General features: G+C 45.9%; 1 protein-coding gene across 5 annotated transcripts; it reads left to right on the top strand.

Moving 5' to 3' along the window:
* The first annotated feature begins 1,944 nt into the window (after positions 1-1,944).
* LOC134052802 (ATP-dependent RNA helicase DDX19B) lies at positions 1,945-13,298 on the top strand. 5 transcript variants are annotated; one of them, XM_062507467.1, is made up of 12 exons: positions 1,958-2,145; positions 3,061-3,114; positions 3,462-3,519; positions 4,384-4,519; positions 6,329-6,421; positions 6,950-7,052; positions 7,600-7,714; positions 7,871-8,048; positions 8,420-8,657; positions 9,664-9,826; positions 10,888-11,079; positions 11,492-13,298. In XM_062507467.1, the coding sequence occupies exons 1-12, from the start codon at positions 2,089-2,091 to the stop codon at positions 11,551-11,553; spliced, it is 1,449 nt and encodes a 482-aa protein (XP_062363451.1). In that variant the 5' UTR covers positions 1,958-2,088; the 3' UTR covers positions 11,554-13,298. The 5 variants fall into 5 exon arrangements, with proteins under 5 accessions (XP_062363453.1, XP_062363452.1, XP_062363451.1 ...); XM_062507466.1 differs by having other exon boundaries at positions 1,959-2,145; positions 3,061-3,109; positions 3,466-3,519; XM_062507469.1 differs by lacking the exon at positions 10,888-11,079 and having other exon boundaries at positions 1,945-2,145; positions 3,061-3,109; positions 3,466-3,519.
* The last annotated feature ends 1,941 nt before the right edge of the window (positions 13,299-15,239 follow it).

Below are 15,239 nucleotides of genomic sequence, written 5' to 3'. Positions count from 1 at the left end.
CTCTTTCCAGCACAGCCAAAGTCTGCTGGTGAGGGGAATTAAGCATTTATATAAATTAATCTGAATATTCATCTCATGTTGAAATGAATAAATAGGACAGTAGAGTCTCCAACAAAATCAAGGACTCTACATAGAACCCATACCTCCAAGAGCCTATTCCTTCTCCAAAGACTGAGAAAAGTCCTTCCTCATGGACAGAACAAACACCCACCACAGTCACACCTCACTGACAGGCTGCACAGCCCTGAAAATCTTCAGGAATTATTGCAGCCAAAGTCAAGGAGCAGAAAGAAGGCATTGGAAGGATCTGCCCCCCAGCCAGTGTTGCCTGATCACAGTTGTCTTCTCAGTACCTCTACTTTCCCGTCTAAAATGGGACTAATCCAAATTAAATGTGCTTATGGGAGGTGTGTTTGCAAGAAAACATTAAATTGAAAGCATGAGCCTGTCAGCCTCTGGGATTTCCCACATTCATCTTTATTTTTATCCTAATTAACTAATTAATGTCTCAGACTTGCCTTTGGCTGCGTCTTCTGTTCCCATTGAAAATCTCCTCGCGTTCAGCTCCTGTGCTCAGCATTCTCCTGTTGCCATGGAAAAAAATGCCATGATTTTACCTCCACAGATAAAGCTGCCAGACCCCAAAGTTCATGTGTGGGGCTGGGGAGGGATCCCAACAGATTGAGGGATATGGGGCTACCACCTCCAAGCAGGAAATGCATTAGATGGAAAACCATCAGATGATAATATTTGACAATGACAGGGTTTAGTTTTAAGGAAAAAACTGACCACAGTTGGTGTGAAGAGCAATAGTGAAGGGTCCAGCCCTGCCTGAGATAAGATTTCTCAGCACAGAAAGAAATAACAGCTCAGATGGAAGTTTTAGGCCGTGGGAACAAATGAAGTGTCTCCATTAAAGGGGAGGGGGAATATTGAGCCAGAGGGCTTGGTTTGGGAACTCGTGGCTGATGCCTGCAGGCTTGGCCATTTTACTGGTTCTGCTGCATGGAATAAAAACACAAATTCAGGCCCTCCTTAAGAGCTGCTCTGTCTAACAAGGCTCAAGGAAGAGAACAGCAGCCCAGCAAGGAAATCCCACAGGCTCTTCTGACATTTCTTTCATTTCTACTTTCCCTTTTACTCCTCTTTATTCTAGGACCTTTAAAGAACAGGGTTGATACTGGGTCTAAGCTGGCTCCTGGCCTACAGCAGGAGACAGGACGAAAATTACTCTTGCAGCTCCTGTCACTTCTACACCTCCATGACTCATCCTACTACCTTGTTTTCACCTCCATCCCTGTTCCAGAGACAGAGCTGCAGATCCCTCACAAATGTCACAGTGTCTTCGTGATTTTCCCTGGGCCTGGCTCCCAAAGGGACTCCATTCCATGGGAAACAGAAGCTCCAGCCCCACGCCAGAGGGCACGGCAGGGCCTGACCCCCAGCCCCAAAGCAGACAGGGGGCACAGCCCCAGCCCCACACCACATGAGGGGCCTGACCCCCAAAGAGGGCCACGTCACACAGGGGACTGAGCCCCCCACATCAGGTGAGACACAGGCTGACCCCCATACCCCCAGATCATACCAGGGTCCTCATCTCAGCCCCACAGCATTCAGGGCACCAGGCCCCTGACCAGAGGCCCCTCCACATACAGGGGACCTGACTGCCCAGCCCCAGACTAAACAGGGGTCACAGCCCCACAGAGCACTCAGGGCTCACGGCCCCACACTGCACACAGGGCTCAAGGCCCCACAGAGCACTCAGGGCTCAAGGCCCCACACTGCACACAGGGCTCAAGGCCCCACAGAGCACTCAGGGCTCAAGGCCCCACACTGCACACAGGGCTCAAGGCCCCACAGAGCACTCAGGGCTCACGGCCCCACACTGCCTCACCCCACACCGTGTCCCCCTCCCCTCACACACCGCCGATCTCCCCTCCCCGCCGCCCCCGGAACGCGCTGTCCCCGGAACGCCCGTGCGCGGTCGCGGTGCGCGGGGGCCGGGCGGTGCCGGGGCGGTGCCGCGGGTGCGCAGGCGCAGCTCCTGCCCGGCGCCATCGCGGCTGCTGCGGCCACCCCGGGCCGGCCATGGCCACCGACTCGTGGGCCCTGGCCGTGGACGAGCAGGAGGCGGCGGCCGAGTCGGTGAGTGCGCGCCGGGGCCTGCGGGGGCTCGGGACAGCCCGGTCCGGTCCAGCGACGCGGGGTCCCTCGAGCTGCGCGGCCCCCGCCGCCTCCTCAGAAAACAGCCATCGCAGAAACCCTTTTTCGCCCCATTTTGTGCCGTGGGGGCAGGGAGGGCCCCGGGTAACCGATTGTCCCTGGACTTGGCCTCTTCCTTTATAAGCAGAACCCCCAGTTTGTTTTTTTTTTTGTTTATTTATTTACCATTATTTTAAAAATTTCTTCGGCTTCATCTATTTTTTGCGTATCCGAAGGGCAAAGACGTCCCTGCGGTTCCCCTCACCTTCCGTCCAGACACTGCACCACTTCAGGCACTCATCCAGCCTCAGCTCTGTCTTCCACCATCCAAAAAAAATCCCTCTTTCTCTCCTTTTTTTTAACGAAAAAATGTAACTTTTTACCTCAGAAAAATGGTTTTCTGTTTTTTCTGTGCTTGGGCACAGAACACTCACTGAGCCCCTGGATGTGGGGAAGACCCTCGGGGCTGATCTCCCTACACATCTCAGGTCGTGAACATCCTGGGGCAGCTTGTGCTAGGCAGGACAGTGCAGGGATCCTGTTTCCATCCTGGAATGATGATTTTCTCCCATTTTCCATCAGCAGAGCAATTAGGGAGTGGAGGCTACAGGACAGAAAATAACCACTTCCCTGTGTTGTCATTACAGTTTAGAAAAGCTTGTATTTCTGTCAAAACTCCTGCTTAGAAATAATTTTATTAAAACTCTTGAAACCAAGTTCCTCTTGTATCTTCATCCCTTCCAGTTGAACAGGATTTGTGCAATACTTGATAAATCCAAAGCTCATTTCCTGGCTGGAATTAGAATATAGGGAGCTGTATTTGAATTTCTCTGATTTTGTGTTTTTCCTCATTTCTAGCTGAGCACATTACACCTGAAGGATGAAAAAACCAAACCAGATGCCAATGGTGAGTTCCAGCTGCTTAGAAGGGCTTGGAAAGGGTGGAATGTTTCCCTGTGGGGATTCAGAATGCTGCTGCCAAAGTAAATTCCTGATAAATCATGAGATTCCAGAAGAGCTGAGATTAAGCAGCAGCCCATACTAAAAATTTTAGTGTCTCAGGGATCTGTGTGAGCAAAATCCCTTGGTGTGGCTGCTAAACTCCAGTTGGAGCTGGAGCTATGCACAACAATGGATAGGGCAGTTCTCCCCAGGAAAATGAGCTGTTTTGTAGCTTTTCCCAGGATATTCCAAAGCTCTGGGGGTGTGGGCTGTCCCTGAGGCCTGACCTCACTGTGACCCCCCTGAACCATTCCAATTCAGGTGCTGTTGTCAAGGCAGATGACAATGTGGAGAAGACGGAGGATGAGGAGAAGGGTGAGTGCCTTCCTGAAAAAAAAAGCTTTGGCAAGGAAGTTAATTTAATTTAATTATATTGATTTCATATATACTTAAAGTAAGTCTGCCTTATGTCTCAGGACCGCTGATCTTGTATCCTGCCCCAAGGACTTAATTGTAAGACATGTACTTCCTCCATAACACTTATAAAGGCATTGTGTCCTGTAATAACTTGGGAGACTCCTGGATTAGAGTGGAGAGAAATAAGGGGATAGCAGTATCCTCAAGGCAGGACTGGATACAGGAGCAGTTGGATAACCTGGAGCTGGGATTGCTGTAGCAACCAACAAGTTGCGTTTGTGCAGTGGCTCTCAGAGGTGGGTAAAGGCTCAAATTTTTTTAGAAGGTGGTTTTAGGAAACAGATTTAGTAGCAAAATCCCAAAGTGCAGCAGTTTAACCTCATTTGGATCTCCCTTATCCTCAGTCCTTGTGTTTCAGCTCTGAAATCTTTTAAAGCACCATTTATCCTCAAACTGTCCTTAAAAATAAAAACCTAGGAGATGTCTGCTCACCTGTCAGAGTGAGGGTTGAGGAGGCCTTATCCTGTCCCAGGTAGATGGTAAGCCAAAATAATCTTAAATAAGTAGAGATCTGGATCTGTAAAAGTCCCCCTTAGAACAGTGCTTGTTTGATTTGTCTTCCTGGGTGTTAAATGGGGAAATCTCTGGGAGCTCTTAGTGTCTCATCCAGGAGGTTTGGGCTCTTCAAGCCATAACCCTCTAATGAAAAATTTCAATATTTGGAGGGATTTTATCCTTTTTAACTGGCTCAGGAGTTCACTGGGAGCAAGACCTGGAGCAAGCTATGACTGATGGATTTCTGTTTCCCACCTCCTTTCCCAGAGGACAGAGCTGCCCAGTCCTTACTGAACAAGCTGATCCGCAGTAACCTGGTGGACACCACAAATCAGGTGGAGGTGCTGCAGAGGGACCCCACATCACCCCTCTATTCTGTCAAGTCTTTCGAGGAGCTGCGTCTGTAAGTGCCTGCTGGGATGAGCCAGAGCCTTCTCTGCATGGAGCTGTTAAATCCTGGGATCAGATATATTAAATAGGCTCCCTTATAACTGCATTTTTCAGTTTGTCATGGGGAGCCTTATTCTTAAGATGAGGGAGAGAGAGCAGTTTTGCTAAAACTGCCAGAGCAGATGCAAGTTTGGAGCCCATCAGGTAGCTGGAACCTTTCCTCTCCTCTCCTGAAAAATTCCCTGGTTGCATAGGAGATACCACTTAAAAGTAGATGGGTTTGTGTTTCAGGTTACTGCCAACCTGTCCTTGATAAGTGAGTGTATCATTTGTGTCATTTACATGCAAGGAGAGTTGGTTTATCTGGGTGTCTGGTGGGGGTTTCCATCTGAAACATCAGCAGTGAACAGCACAAAGAGAAAAGCTTATCTTTTCCAGCAATACCGGATTTATGTACTGGAGAGACCAGTATTTTCTGACTTCCTTCCTACTGAAAACCTTAGTGCAGCTTTCAAGGGATGATAACTGTATTTAAGGCATGGTTGATGGATATACGTATTAATGTGCTGAAGATTGCCTTCTGTTGGGATTGTTGTGCTTGTACTGATCTCAAGTTTGTTGCTCTACAAGCTCTGCAGGAAAATGGGAGCTAAAGAGCCTTCTCCCTATGAAATGCCAGGATGTTTTGCTTTGTTAGTGTTCGTGGTTGAATGTCTACAAAAAGAACCTGAGGTCCTGCAGTGCCTGTTAGACTAATTCATTCCTGTGTTTCAAAAGGCAAACAATCCCAGGGAGTTAATGACAGGGACAGCCAGCCTAATTGAGTCTTCATTTTGTTATGACTCGGGGTATCCTTGGCAACTGGTGCATAGTTAGGCTTTGTCTGTCCTTGCTTGGAGCAGCACAAGGTTACATTTTCAAAGAGCTTTTGTTCCGGCCATCGCTGGAAAGTAATACAGGATTTTTGCAAAAGCATGTTGTGCTGAATGGGAAGTTACTGTAGTGGGAAATGTGGGCAGGAGACCTGTAACCTGCTTTGAAAGGAGAGCCCTTCTGAGAGCACTCACAGCATCAAGGGAGCAGCTGGGGGTCATCAGCTGAGAGTTTGCAGCATCATAACCCGGATTTAGGTTGTTCTGAGGTCTTCTTGTCTACACAAGTGTCTGCTGAGAGCAGAAAGCTCCTCGAGAGAAAGCAGCAGATGAAAGTTTGCTGGCCAGCGGTGTCACCACATAGTTCTGGGTGTGAGGGCTGGCTTGGAGCCACGGATCACAAAGTGTAGTCACAGTAAACTGAGTTAATTATCAGTTAATTTACCCGAGCCATGCTCAGCGTTATTACAGAATCCACACGACTTCCTGAAGTCCTTGCAAGGACTTGCATGATCTCTTTTTCCTGTTCCTCATGCTTTGTCCCATGTTTGAGTCATTGAGGAGTGATAATTTTGGCACCAAGATTAGACATGGCTGAGGAAATGGGATTGGCCTGAAGGACAGGATTAATGCTTTCTGCTCTGGGATTCCTGGATTGTCTGAAAAGCTGCTTTGGAACAAGCAGTGCTGGTCTTAGACACAGGGTTTGCCCTGGAGCTGGGACATACAGACTGACTTAATAAATCCAGGGGGTTTTGCAAAGCTTCCTGTCCAAACTTCCTGCTGTCACTTGTAGCTTCCAGATGCTGACCATAGTTATTTCTCGGGTAGGATTGTAGCAGGGACAGCTCTAGGATGTCTTCTCAAGGTTTTTTTTTTTCACCTTTTTGTACACAAACGAAAACTAAATGGACTTAAATAGGTCATTATATAAAAATTTCTCTTTTCAGGAAACCACAGCTCCTGCAAGGAGTCTATGCCATGGGCTTCAACAGACCATCTAAGATCCAAGAGAATGCCCTGCCCATGATGCTTGCTGAGCCGTACGTACACATTCTTCCTACTCTCTAGAAGAATAGAAGGGTATGAAAGGTTCAGTGTGCTGCTCCTGAATTTTTGATGGGAGGAGGGCAATGGAGAAACTCTCAGGGTATGGAGAAAGGGTTCCCATGCCACCGTGTTTCTGTGGTTATTAGATATGTGACAGCAGCCCTGGATTTGTCCTTTTCCTAGGGCTGGTACTGAACATGTAGTGCTGTGGGGTTTGGGAGGTCATTGCTATTTTCCTCATTAGTTTGGGAAGAAATAATACAAAATGGCTCAGAAGTCCTGGGTGGGTAGGAGTAGCTGAGGTACTGAGACACTGGGGAAGATGTACAAAATGGGAAATTAGTGGGAGATAACCACACTTCTCTTTCCAAATCTGCAAGAAACACTAAAGGAGAATGTTGGGCAGGAAGTAATTAAAAACTGGTCAAGTTGGCCGTGGATCCAGAGCAGGGGTAAATGTGATAGGATTCAAATGCCACCGTGGTGCTTCACCCTCTGAGCTGTGCCTGCTGTGCCCCCAGCCCGCAGAACCTCATCGCACAGTCGCAGTCCGGTACTGGCAAGACAGCTGCCTTCGTCCTGGCCATGCTCAGCAGGGTTGAGCCTGGGAACAAGTATCCACAGGTAAAGTTTGTGGGATGTGGCTGTTTCGGGGCCTTCCCTGGCAGTGCAGTGCCATCTAGTGAAGAGCCTGAGCTGCTGAGAGGCCTTCAGACGTAAATTCATGGCTTGATGGAGCCGTGGTGTTATTTCTTTAAACTGCTTAAAGGGGTTGGAGGTTTGGGGATTTATCAGAATGCTTTCAGTGCAAAAGATGTGGATTTTGCTCAGAGCTTATTCCTGTCAGTCCTACCCGTGCATCACACAGAATGCCATTGCTCTGTAAGGAGTTAAATCTTTCTGTGAGGACTTAAATCAGAGAAGTAGTGCAGGCTGAAGGGGGTTGGATAGGTGGGTTTGGGGTTGGAAGATAAGGTAACTGTGACAACAGAGCAGACAATGCCTGGAGAGGTACTTTTAAATTCAGATTTCCTCATGGGATGGTTGAGAAATTGTTCTGCCACTTGCATGTTTGTCTTGAAGAAAACGTCAACAAGGATTATAAAAAGCAGGTGTGGTAGTGTTGCCCTGGATGTTGATCACCTCACTCATTATCCTTCTGTTCCTCCAGTGTTTGTGCCTTTCCCCAACATACGAGCTGGCACTTCAAACAGGAAAAGTGATTGAACAGATGGGAAACTTCTACCCAGAGCTGAAACTTGCATACGCTGTTCGAGGCAACAAACGTGAGTAAGGGGAAGTATTAGCAACAGGAGTGAGGGAATGATGCTCCTCAGGTGCACCAGAACAGTCAGGTGTTGAAATAGCTGGGTCAGAGAGGGCTGGAGCATTTCCCTGTCTGCACAGCCACCCTAGAGCAGCCCTTCCTTCTGTCTCGGCAGTGGAGAGAGGACAGAAAATCTCGGAGCAGATTGTAATCGGCACACCTGGCACCGTGCTGGACTGGTGTTCCAAACTGAAATTCATAGATCCCAAGAAGATCAAGGTGTTCGTGTTGGATGAGGCAGATGTGATGATCGCCACCCAGGGCCACCAGGACCAGAGTATCCGCATCCAGAGGTACGGAGCGGTGCCACAGGGACAGCCTGTGTCCTCACCCATGAACCACCAAGGTTGAAATGATAGATTAGCTCTAATCCAGGGGGTTCATACAGGCACAATGTCACACGATGACAAGCAGTTTCATTTCCTTACAGAATAAAAATCCTGTCCCTGGAACAGGGTTTATTCCTTTTTAAGAAGGTAAGTCTGGATGCCTGTGGTCCATGAGGGAGCAATCATGGTAGGTTAAGATTGGTTTTACTCTTTCCAGCCACTGAAATAACTGGTTCTAGGGTTATGGTTTTTCTTTGCCCATAGCATGAATTCCATCAGGATATCAGGAGATGACAGTGTTGTGTGGGAACCCTACCTATTTCTCTCTCTTTCAGAATGCTCCCCAGGGACTGCCAGATGCTCCTGTTTTCAGCCACTTTTGAGGATTCTGTGTGGAAGTTTGCTCAAAAAGTTGTTCCTGACCCAAACATTATCAAACTGAAGCGCGAGGAGGAGACCCTGGACACCATCAAGCAGTATTATGTTCTGTGCAGTAACAGAGATGAGAAGTTCCGGGCTCTCTGTAACATCTATGGTGCCATCACCATCGCCCAGGCCATGATCTTCTGCCATGTGAGTGCTTCCAGGGAATGTTAGTCCTAGTCCTAGTTAGTCCCCTCAGAGTCTGCAAGTGCTGAAACCAAGCCAGACATGGTTTCCAGAAAGGAGCTGAGAACAAAACTGCCCTTTTTTGGCTTCTCTGGCTCAGTCTTTGAGAGAAATCCTGAAAACCACATTAGTGCTAGCTGGTTTGATCTCTGGGTTTGCCCCTCCAATAAACAGCATTGGACTTTTTTATTTCTGAATGGTCATTGTTATCCCTGAAGTCCGCAGAAGCAAAGATCAGAGTAATGCACATTTTTCTAAAACTCTGAACTACTGAAGAAAAAAAAAAAAGTGGGATTGAAAAATGGATGAAAATAGGGCAGAATGAGGGATTAGGAAGTCTTTTGCTTTTCTAGCTGATGCAGAGCTGTTCCTGGGACTTCATTTCCCTCAGGTAATTGAGGATACACCTCTGGGATCTCACTGTGAATCATACTGAGACTTGGTTTTCTTTTTCTGGAAGCCGCCATAATAATTTTTAGGGAAAAATCAGTGCTGACAGCACAGAACAGCCAAGAAAAGTGAGCTCAGACAGGATGAAAGTGTTTGGAGTCTGCTGCAGCAGTTTGCTTTTAGGCTGTCTCAAGACATAATTTGAGCTAAAAAAAACTTCAAAAATTCAAGGCTGTGCAGAGCCTCTGTGGGATTTCACAGGTGCATTCAGGTCTGACCCTGCCATTTTCCAAGCTGAGTAGTTGTGGGTTTGTGACAATTTTCACGAGTTCTGAGTGTACACATATAGTGTCAGTCTCCAGCAGAGTGAAAACCAAGGAGCAGAGCACAAAGAAAGCGTGTCCTTTATCAGTCAAGGACTCCTGTGGTGGCTGAGGTGTATTGTCCTCCTTCTGATACAGTTTTTAAGGGAGACCAAAACTGAACAGCCACGGAGCTTCAAGTGGGCCCCAGACAGGTTTATTGCTGATTTCTGGCATTAAAACCCCATCCCAAATGTGGGGCTGGCTGTGTTTTGCAGACTCGGAAGACAGCAGGCTGGCTGGCAGCGGAGCTGTCCCGGGAGGGCCATCAGGTGGCCTTGCTCAGCGGGGAGATGATGGTGGAGCAGAGAGCTGCCGTGATCGAGCGCTTCCGAGAGGGCAAGGAGAAGGTGCTGGTGACCACAAATGTCTGTGCCAGAGGTAAGGCACAGGGGAATGGGGCCAGGTGATGCCTTAGGATTTTAGCTTTCGTATTTTTCATGTATTTGTAATGCTGCAATTCTTTAGTGTATAACTCTAAACTCCATATAGAATGTTAGCTATGGCTCTCCCATTTTGGTCAGACACAGTAATTCCTCTCTAGGCCTGGGAATCTCACTGCCTCAGGCCCTGAGAAATGGAAACAAAGTGAGTTGGGGGACAGGAAACTTGGGGTAAATGGCTTCATTACCTGAAGCTGTAATTGGAGGATTAACCCCCCAATATACAAATTGACCAAATTTATAAAATGGACCTGTGGTCCATTTTTGGGTGTAGCCCCCTGAGGGGTTTTGTCTGCCTGAAATGTACCGGAGGGCCCTTAAATAAATACAAGCACTTTTTATTCCCTTAACTTTGTCTGGACTGTTTTTAGGCAGCCCAAAAAGGGAGGGCTGGAAGCAGCACTTCCTAAGGTAACACATACCCCTGGCCAACTCGCAGGAAGAACTGGCATCCTCAGGTGTTCCAGTTGGGAGAAGTTGGTGTCCTTACACTGTATGTCTGTGGGCAAGCACAGGATTCCTTGTTGGCTTCCTGCTGGTTGAGATGGAAAAGTCCATCCTGTGAGAGTCTGGCACCAAGCCTGCCTTGTGCTCCTGACATTCAGGGTTTGCAGTGAACATGTGTGCCCAAGTATGGAAAACTGAAAAACAGTGAAATCCAGTTCAATATCCCAGTAGGAATTTGTGGTGTAATTTGACATCCTAGAACAGTTAAAACAGGATCGTACTTGGAAAATCACAAGTGGTCTTTAGAGTTTTGCAGGGAAGGAGAGAGCTTCTGAAATACTTAAGAGCTGGTAGAATTTCCAAAATATTTGAGTGCCTTTGGCTGTTTCAGTGGGACTCTCTGTCCTAACAGCTTGATAGTTTTTATTTCCAAGTACCCCATGAGGATATTGTGGAAAAGCTTCGTTTCAGAGTCTGAGGACGCTCTAAAGAGGTTCCTGCTCTACAAAGATTTAAGTGAAGTTGTGTAACCCAATGCTTTTTTTTGGTCAGGGATCGATGTAGAGCAGGTCTCTGTTGTTATCAATTTTGACCTGCCTGTGGATAAGGATGGAAATCCAGACAATGAGACCTACCTGCACCGGATCGGCCGCACCGGCCGCTTCGGCAAGCGAGGGCTGGCCATTAACATGGTGGACAGCAAGCACAGCATGAACATTCTCAACAGAATCCAGGAACATTTCAGTACGTACCCTAAGGCTTTCTCCTTTTTCTCAACTCTTGAATCACTGCAGAATTTGACTTGTTGGATGCTGAGTAGGTCTAAGGGTGTTTGTTGGGCCTTAAAGGGGTGGCAGAGGAGCCCAGCAGGAGCGTTTAGTGTAGCATCACATGGGATTGTGACCTGCTGCCTGTAACAGGAGCAGAATAAATGAAGCTGTGTTTGCTGGCTGCCTGCATATTCCTTGAAGTGGATGTTCCAGGGGTGGGTAACACTGGAGTACCCAGATGGGCCTTTGATAAAAGGAAACAATTTTAATTGGTGTATTTAAACCCAGATGGAACATTCCCTGATAAACCAGAGCTCAAGTCCAGCTGAGGAGAGCAGCATTCCCTTCTCTGCTCAGTGTTATGAAATATTTCTCTTCTTTCCCAGACAAAAAGATAAACAAATTGGATACTGATGACTTGGATGAAATTGAGAAGATAAATAACTGAAATAGCTGCTGGAACTGGTGTGTGCCCTGCTGTGGAAGCTCTCCCACTACAATTGGATCAGCGTTTGGATTGGCACAGCCTCTTGGCTTGTCCCGAAAAGGACTCTTCAAGATATGAATACACAAAAATTACCTCATTTTAAAAATTGCAGTTGGACTTCAAATTGTGCAACTGTGGGGAGGAAGAGGAAATGTTTACAGAAGCTTTTAACATTTCTTAGTTTAGCCTTAAAATGGGATGATCTTTGGAATTCTGAGAAATACACTTGCCAAAAGAGAGGCAATAGGGAATTATCTAAAATTTTAGAAGAAAAAAAAACAAAACAAAAACATTATTGCCTTTAATTGGAATAATGCACAACATTAACCTGATCTGTTTAAATTCAACAGCTGAATATATAATGGACATAGGGAAAGGAAAAAGAAAAAAAAAAAAGAAAACTTAAAAACCCCAAACAAGGCAGCTGGTTTTTGGCTAAATACTCAACTTGTACAGACTAGGATGTCATTCTCTTTGGCGCTCCCCTGAGCTCTTTTAAGACTCATTTCTGGCTTTCTGATGGATTTGTCCTGCTTTTCCTCACATAAATTGTCCTGAGGATGTCTCCAGTAGCTCCTACTCACAAACACAGGTGTCATGTCGCTTTGCTGGGCAGTATTTTCTTTTCCTTTGTCCTGGATTTGTTTGGATGGCTGCTCTGATTTGGGTGGTGGTGACACTACATCCCAAATGTTCAACCTGGCTACAGTGTGGGTGGGTGGGGTGGGGTGGGAGGGGCAGTGTGGATGGAACTGTGCTACTGAAATTCACCACATAATTAAATGCACCATGCTGTGAAGCTCAGCATGGATAATGTACAGAGCTGTTGGGCTTCACCCATCAGATACAGGAATAAAAGAACAAAAAAGTCATGATAACCTGGATTGACCAAAAAAATTTACCCTTAGAACACCAAATTTACCTGTTGCAGTACGTTTCAGTACCAGAGTTTTGAGTTAAATTGCTCAGCCAAATTGCAGGTGGGAAGTGCTCCATAGTGCAAAATAAGTTGTTGGTCCCTGCCCCGGGGTGTTCCATGGAGAAGTAAGGATTCACAGCTCCTGGAAAGGGAAGGATGATGCCTCCTGTGTGTTGGGACCACTCTTGTGCACACAGCTGGATACTGTGGGCTGTTCCCCCAGCCCAGTCTCCAGGAGAAGGAGGCTCCTGAACCAGAAGTTAGGGTGCACAGCTCTTTGTTTGGGGGAAATGGGACATGCTTGAGCAGCCATGGACCTGCTACTCAGTGTGGGAATCATGTCAAAACAAATGTATAAATTGTAAATTTAAACTGAATTGTTTTCTTTGCAATTTTGGCCATCATATTCTGTTCAAAGACAGGAAAATGGATCCTTTTACCAAGTAAAAAAAGGCTCATTTAAAATGTACCTAAAATTTTAGGAAATTGTGCACCCTTTTATCAATTTGTATAAAGGCTTTAGTGAATTAAAAAAAAACAGCTTAAAATTAAACATTTTGTATTCTGGGGTGTATCTATTTTTATTCTGTTGGAATCCTATTTAAAGTGGCAGGTGAGTGAGTGCTTGCGTGTGGAGTGGAAGATTTGATTTAATCACCTACTCTCCTAGTACAGCTGATTGACCTGGTGACAGCAGAGTATTGGGTTGAATTGTCATGGAAGCTGCTGCCTGTGTGCTGTTTCTAATGTACTTTTAATTGGAATTAAAGAACACATACTGAACAGAGCCTTTGCTGACTTCTTGCTTGAATATTTTGTTGGTGTTGAAAAGCCTCAGTAAGGACATTCTCAGCCGGAAGTCCTGGTAAGTTTTATATTTGTGACAGAATGAATTTGAATGCTGAAATTCTTAAAGATTCCCACCAAGAAGTTTGTTAAATGATGCCACACCATAAATGAGGTCAGAAAAATACTGTTTTTCCTCCCAAGCTTCCTGTGCTGGGCTTAGAGCTGCTGCTAAAATCTCCCCAGAACAGTTCTAAAGGGAAGAGGAGAAGTGAGGGAGAAAAGAGGTGTTTTCCCTGCACTGTTGCATGCCTAGATCAAGACTTTTTTGCCCATCTTTGGAGATCCTGTAGTGTGGGTGAGATGATAACCAAACTCATCCAGCTTTATCGTAAGGAGGAATATCCTCCAGCATGAGAAGTCCATTGTGAGCCAAGTTACTGAATTGTCTGGTTGTTCTGTTCTTGCTCAGAGTCCTGTGCTCTCCCAGCTGCCTGGTGGTCTCCAGCTCTGATCACAGCTTGTCATTGATGCAAAGTGCTTCCTCTTTGGCTGCAAGCTTGTACTGAGCACAGGACACAGATACAAACTTCAGGAAGGTGGTGTGGAGGGCAGCTGACCATCCAAAGGCCAATTTTGGCAGCACCTGAGGTATTTGCCATTAAATTAAAAGTTTTTTAAGAGCAGGTGTGATGGATAAACCTCAGCTCATGTAAATAATGTATACTTCAAGTTTCAGCCTAAAAGGTTTTATTTAGCACAGGATGGAAACACTCTGAAATGTAGGAGTAACACAGTACACACAACAGGCAGAAATAGAGAATTAAATACCTAACACTGAAGGAAACGTGGGAAGTGGTCCCTTTTCCTGAAACCAAGGGAAATGCTTTGTGGTTTTGTTGAAGGCGTCCATATGAATTGATATCTGGGACTGCTGCTGAGCAATTCCCATTACCAACAGCAGCAGATTCCATCAGATTCTTGTTTTACAAAGCTGCTGGGCCCCAAACACTTGATTTAGCATCAGGTACCATACTCAGAGCCAGCACCAGCAATCAGCTTTCTCTTCCGTGCTCCTGTGCCAAGTTGGTTTGGCAGTTACACTAAGCTTCAAAATAAATTGGGTTTGCCTGAAAACATTTAAACTCACTCATCTGTGTGGCAAGTGGTCAATTTTTAAAGATTAAAAATTGCTGCCTTTGAAATTCCATTAGAAACCAGAAGATAATTCTCTTTTTTTAGCACAAGCACATTGTGTTTACCTAAACATGCAAGCAACTCAACCAGCCTTTTAATGATGGTTTAGTAAAAGATGGCTTACTCCTTGAGCCAATTCCCAGTCAAATCCCATTAATACCTTGTTTCAAAATTCCCAAAGCAGCACTTGCTTCTTGGACTAATTCACTTCAGTGTAGAGGAGTTAAATGGAATTATCTGTTAACATCCCTTCTTAACTATCCATCTCTTCTTACCTATGGATCACATGAGCCAAATAAGGAAGACTAAGGAGAAAATCCTGCTGCTCCCCAAGACAGCCAAAATAATAATGATTTGTTTTTTAAAAGTGATTTAGTCACAGTTAAGAGCTGGACTGAGGTTACCCAGAAAGACCTGAGCCCTCATGGGTATTTTACAATCAGTCTTGCAATTTAATACTTCACAATAACTCATTAATGTGTTATTACTGTTATTTCCAGATAGTTTTGGGGGTTGATCTCCTTTCAGTCTCTTGAGAAGATGTTTAGGATAATAATAAGCTACTGAAGGTGGTCCTCTAGCTAAACCAGTTCTCTTTCTACTTTTCTGAATGGTGCTTCTGCATTCAGAGAAGTGGTACGTTCCCAAAACATAGGAAAGGACAAGGGGAGAGGTCTTGGTAACCTGAGATTTCAAAGAACATCAGCAACTTGAACAAACCAGAAAGGCTGAAGGTTGGTGGTGC

This window comes from Cinclus cinclus, chromosome 23 (assembly GCF_963662255.1).
Source record: "Cinclus cinclus chromosome 23, bCinCin1.1, whole genome shotgun sequence".
NCBI lineage: Eukaryota > Metazoa > Chordata > Aves > Passeriformes > Cinclidae > Cinclus > Cinclus cinclus.
The sequence above is the reverse complement of the archived record's forward strand: the minus strand, read 5'-3'. Positions and strand labels throughout refer to the sequence as shown.

Coding starts and splice junctions, on each gene's coding strand:
- LOC134052802 (XM_062507467.1), top strand. CDS start 2,089: ATGGCCACCGACTCGTGGGCCCTGGCCGTGGACGAGCAGGAGGCGGCG. Junction 2,146..3,060: donor AGGAGGCGGCGGCCGAGTCG/GTGAGTGCGCGC, acceptor CCTCATTTCTAG/CTGAGCACATTACACCTGAA. Junction 4,520..6,328: donor TCTTTCGAGGAGCTGCGTCT/GTAAGTGCCTGC, acceptor TTCTCTTTTCAG/GAAACCACAGCTCCTGCAAG.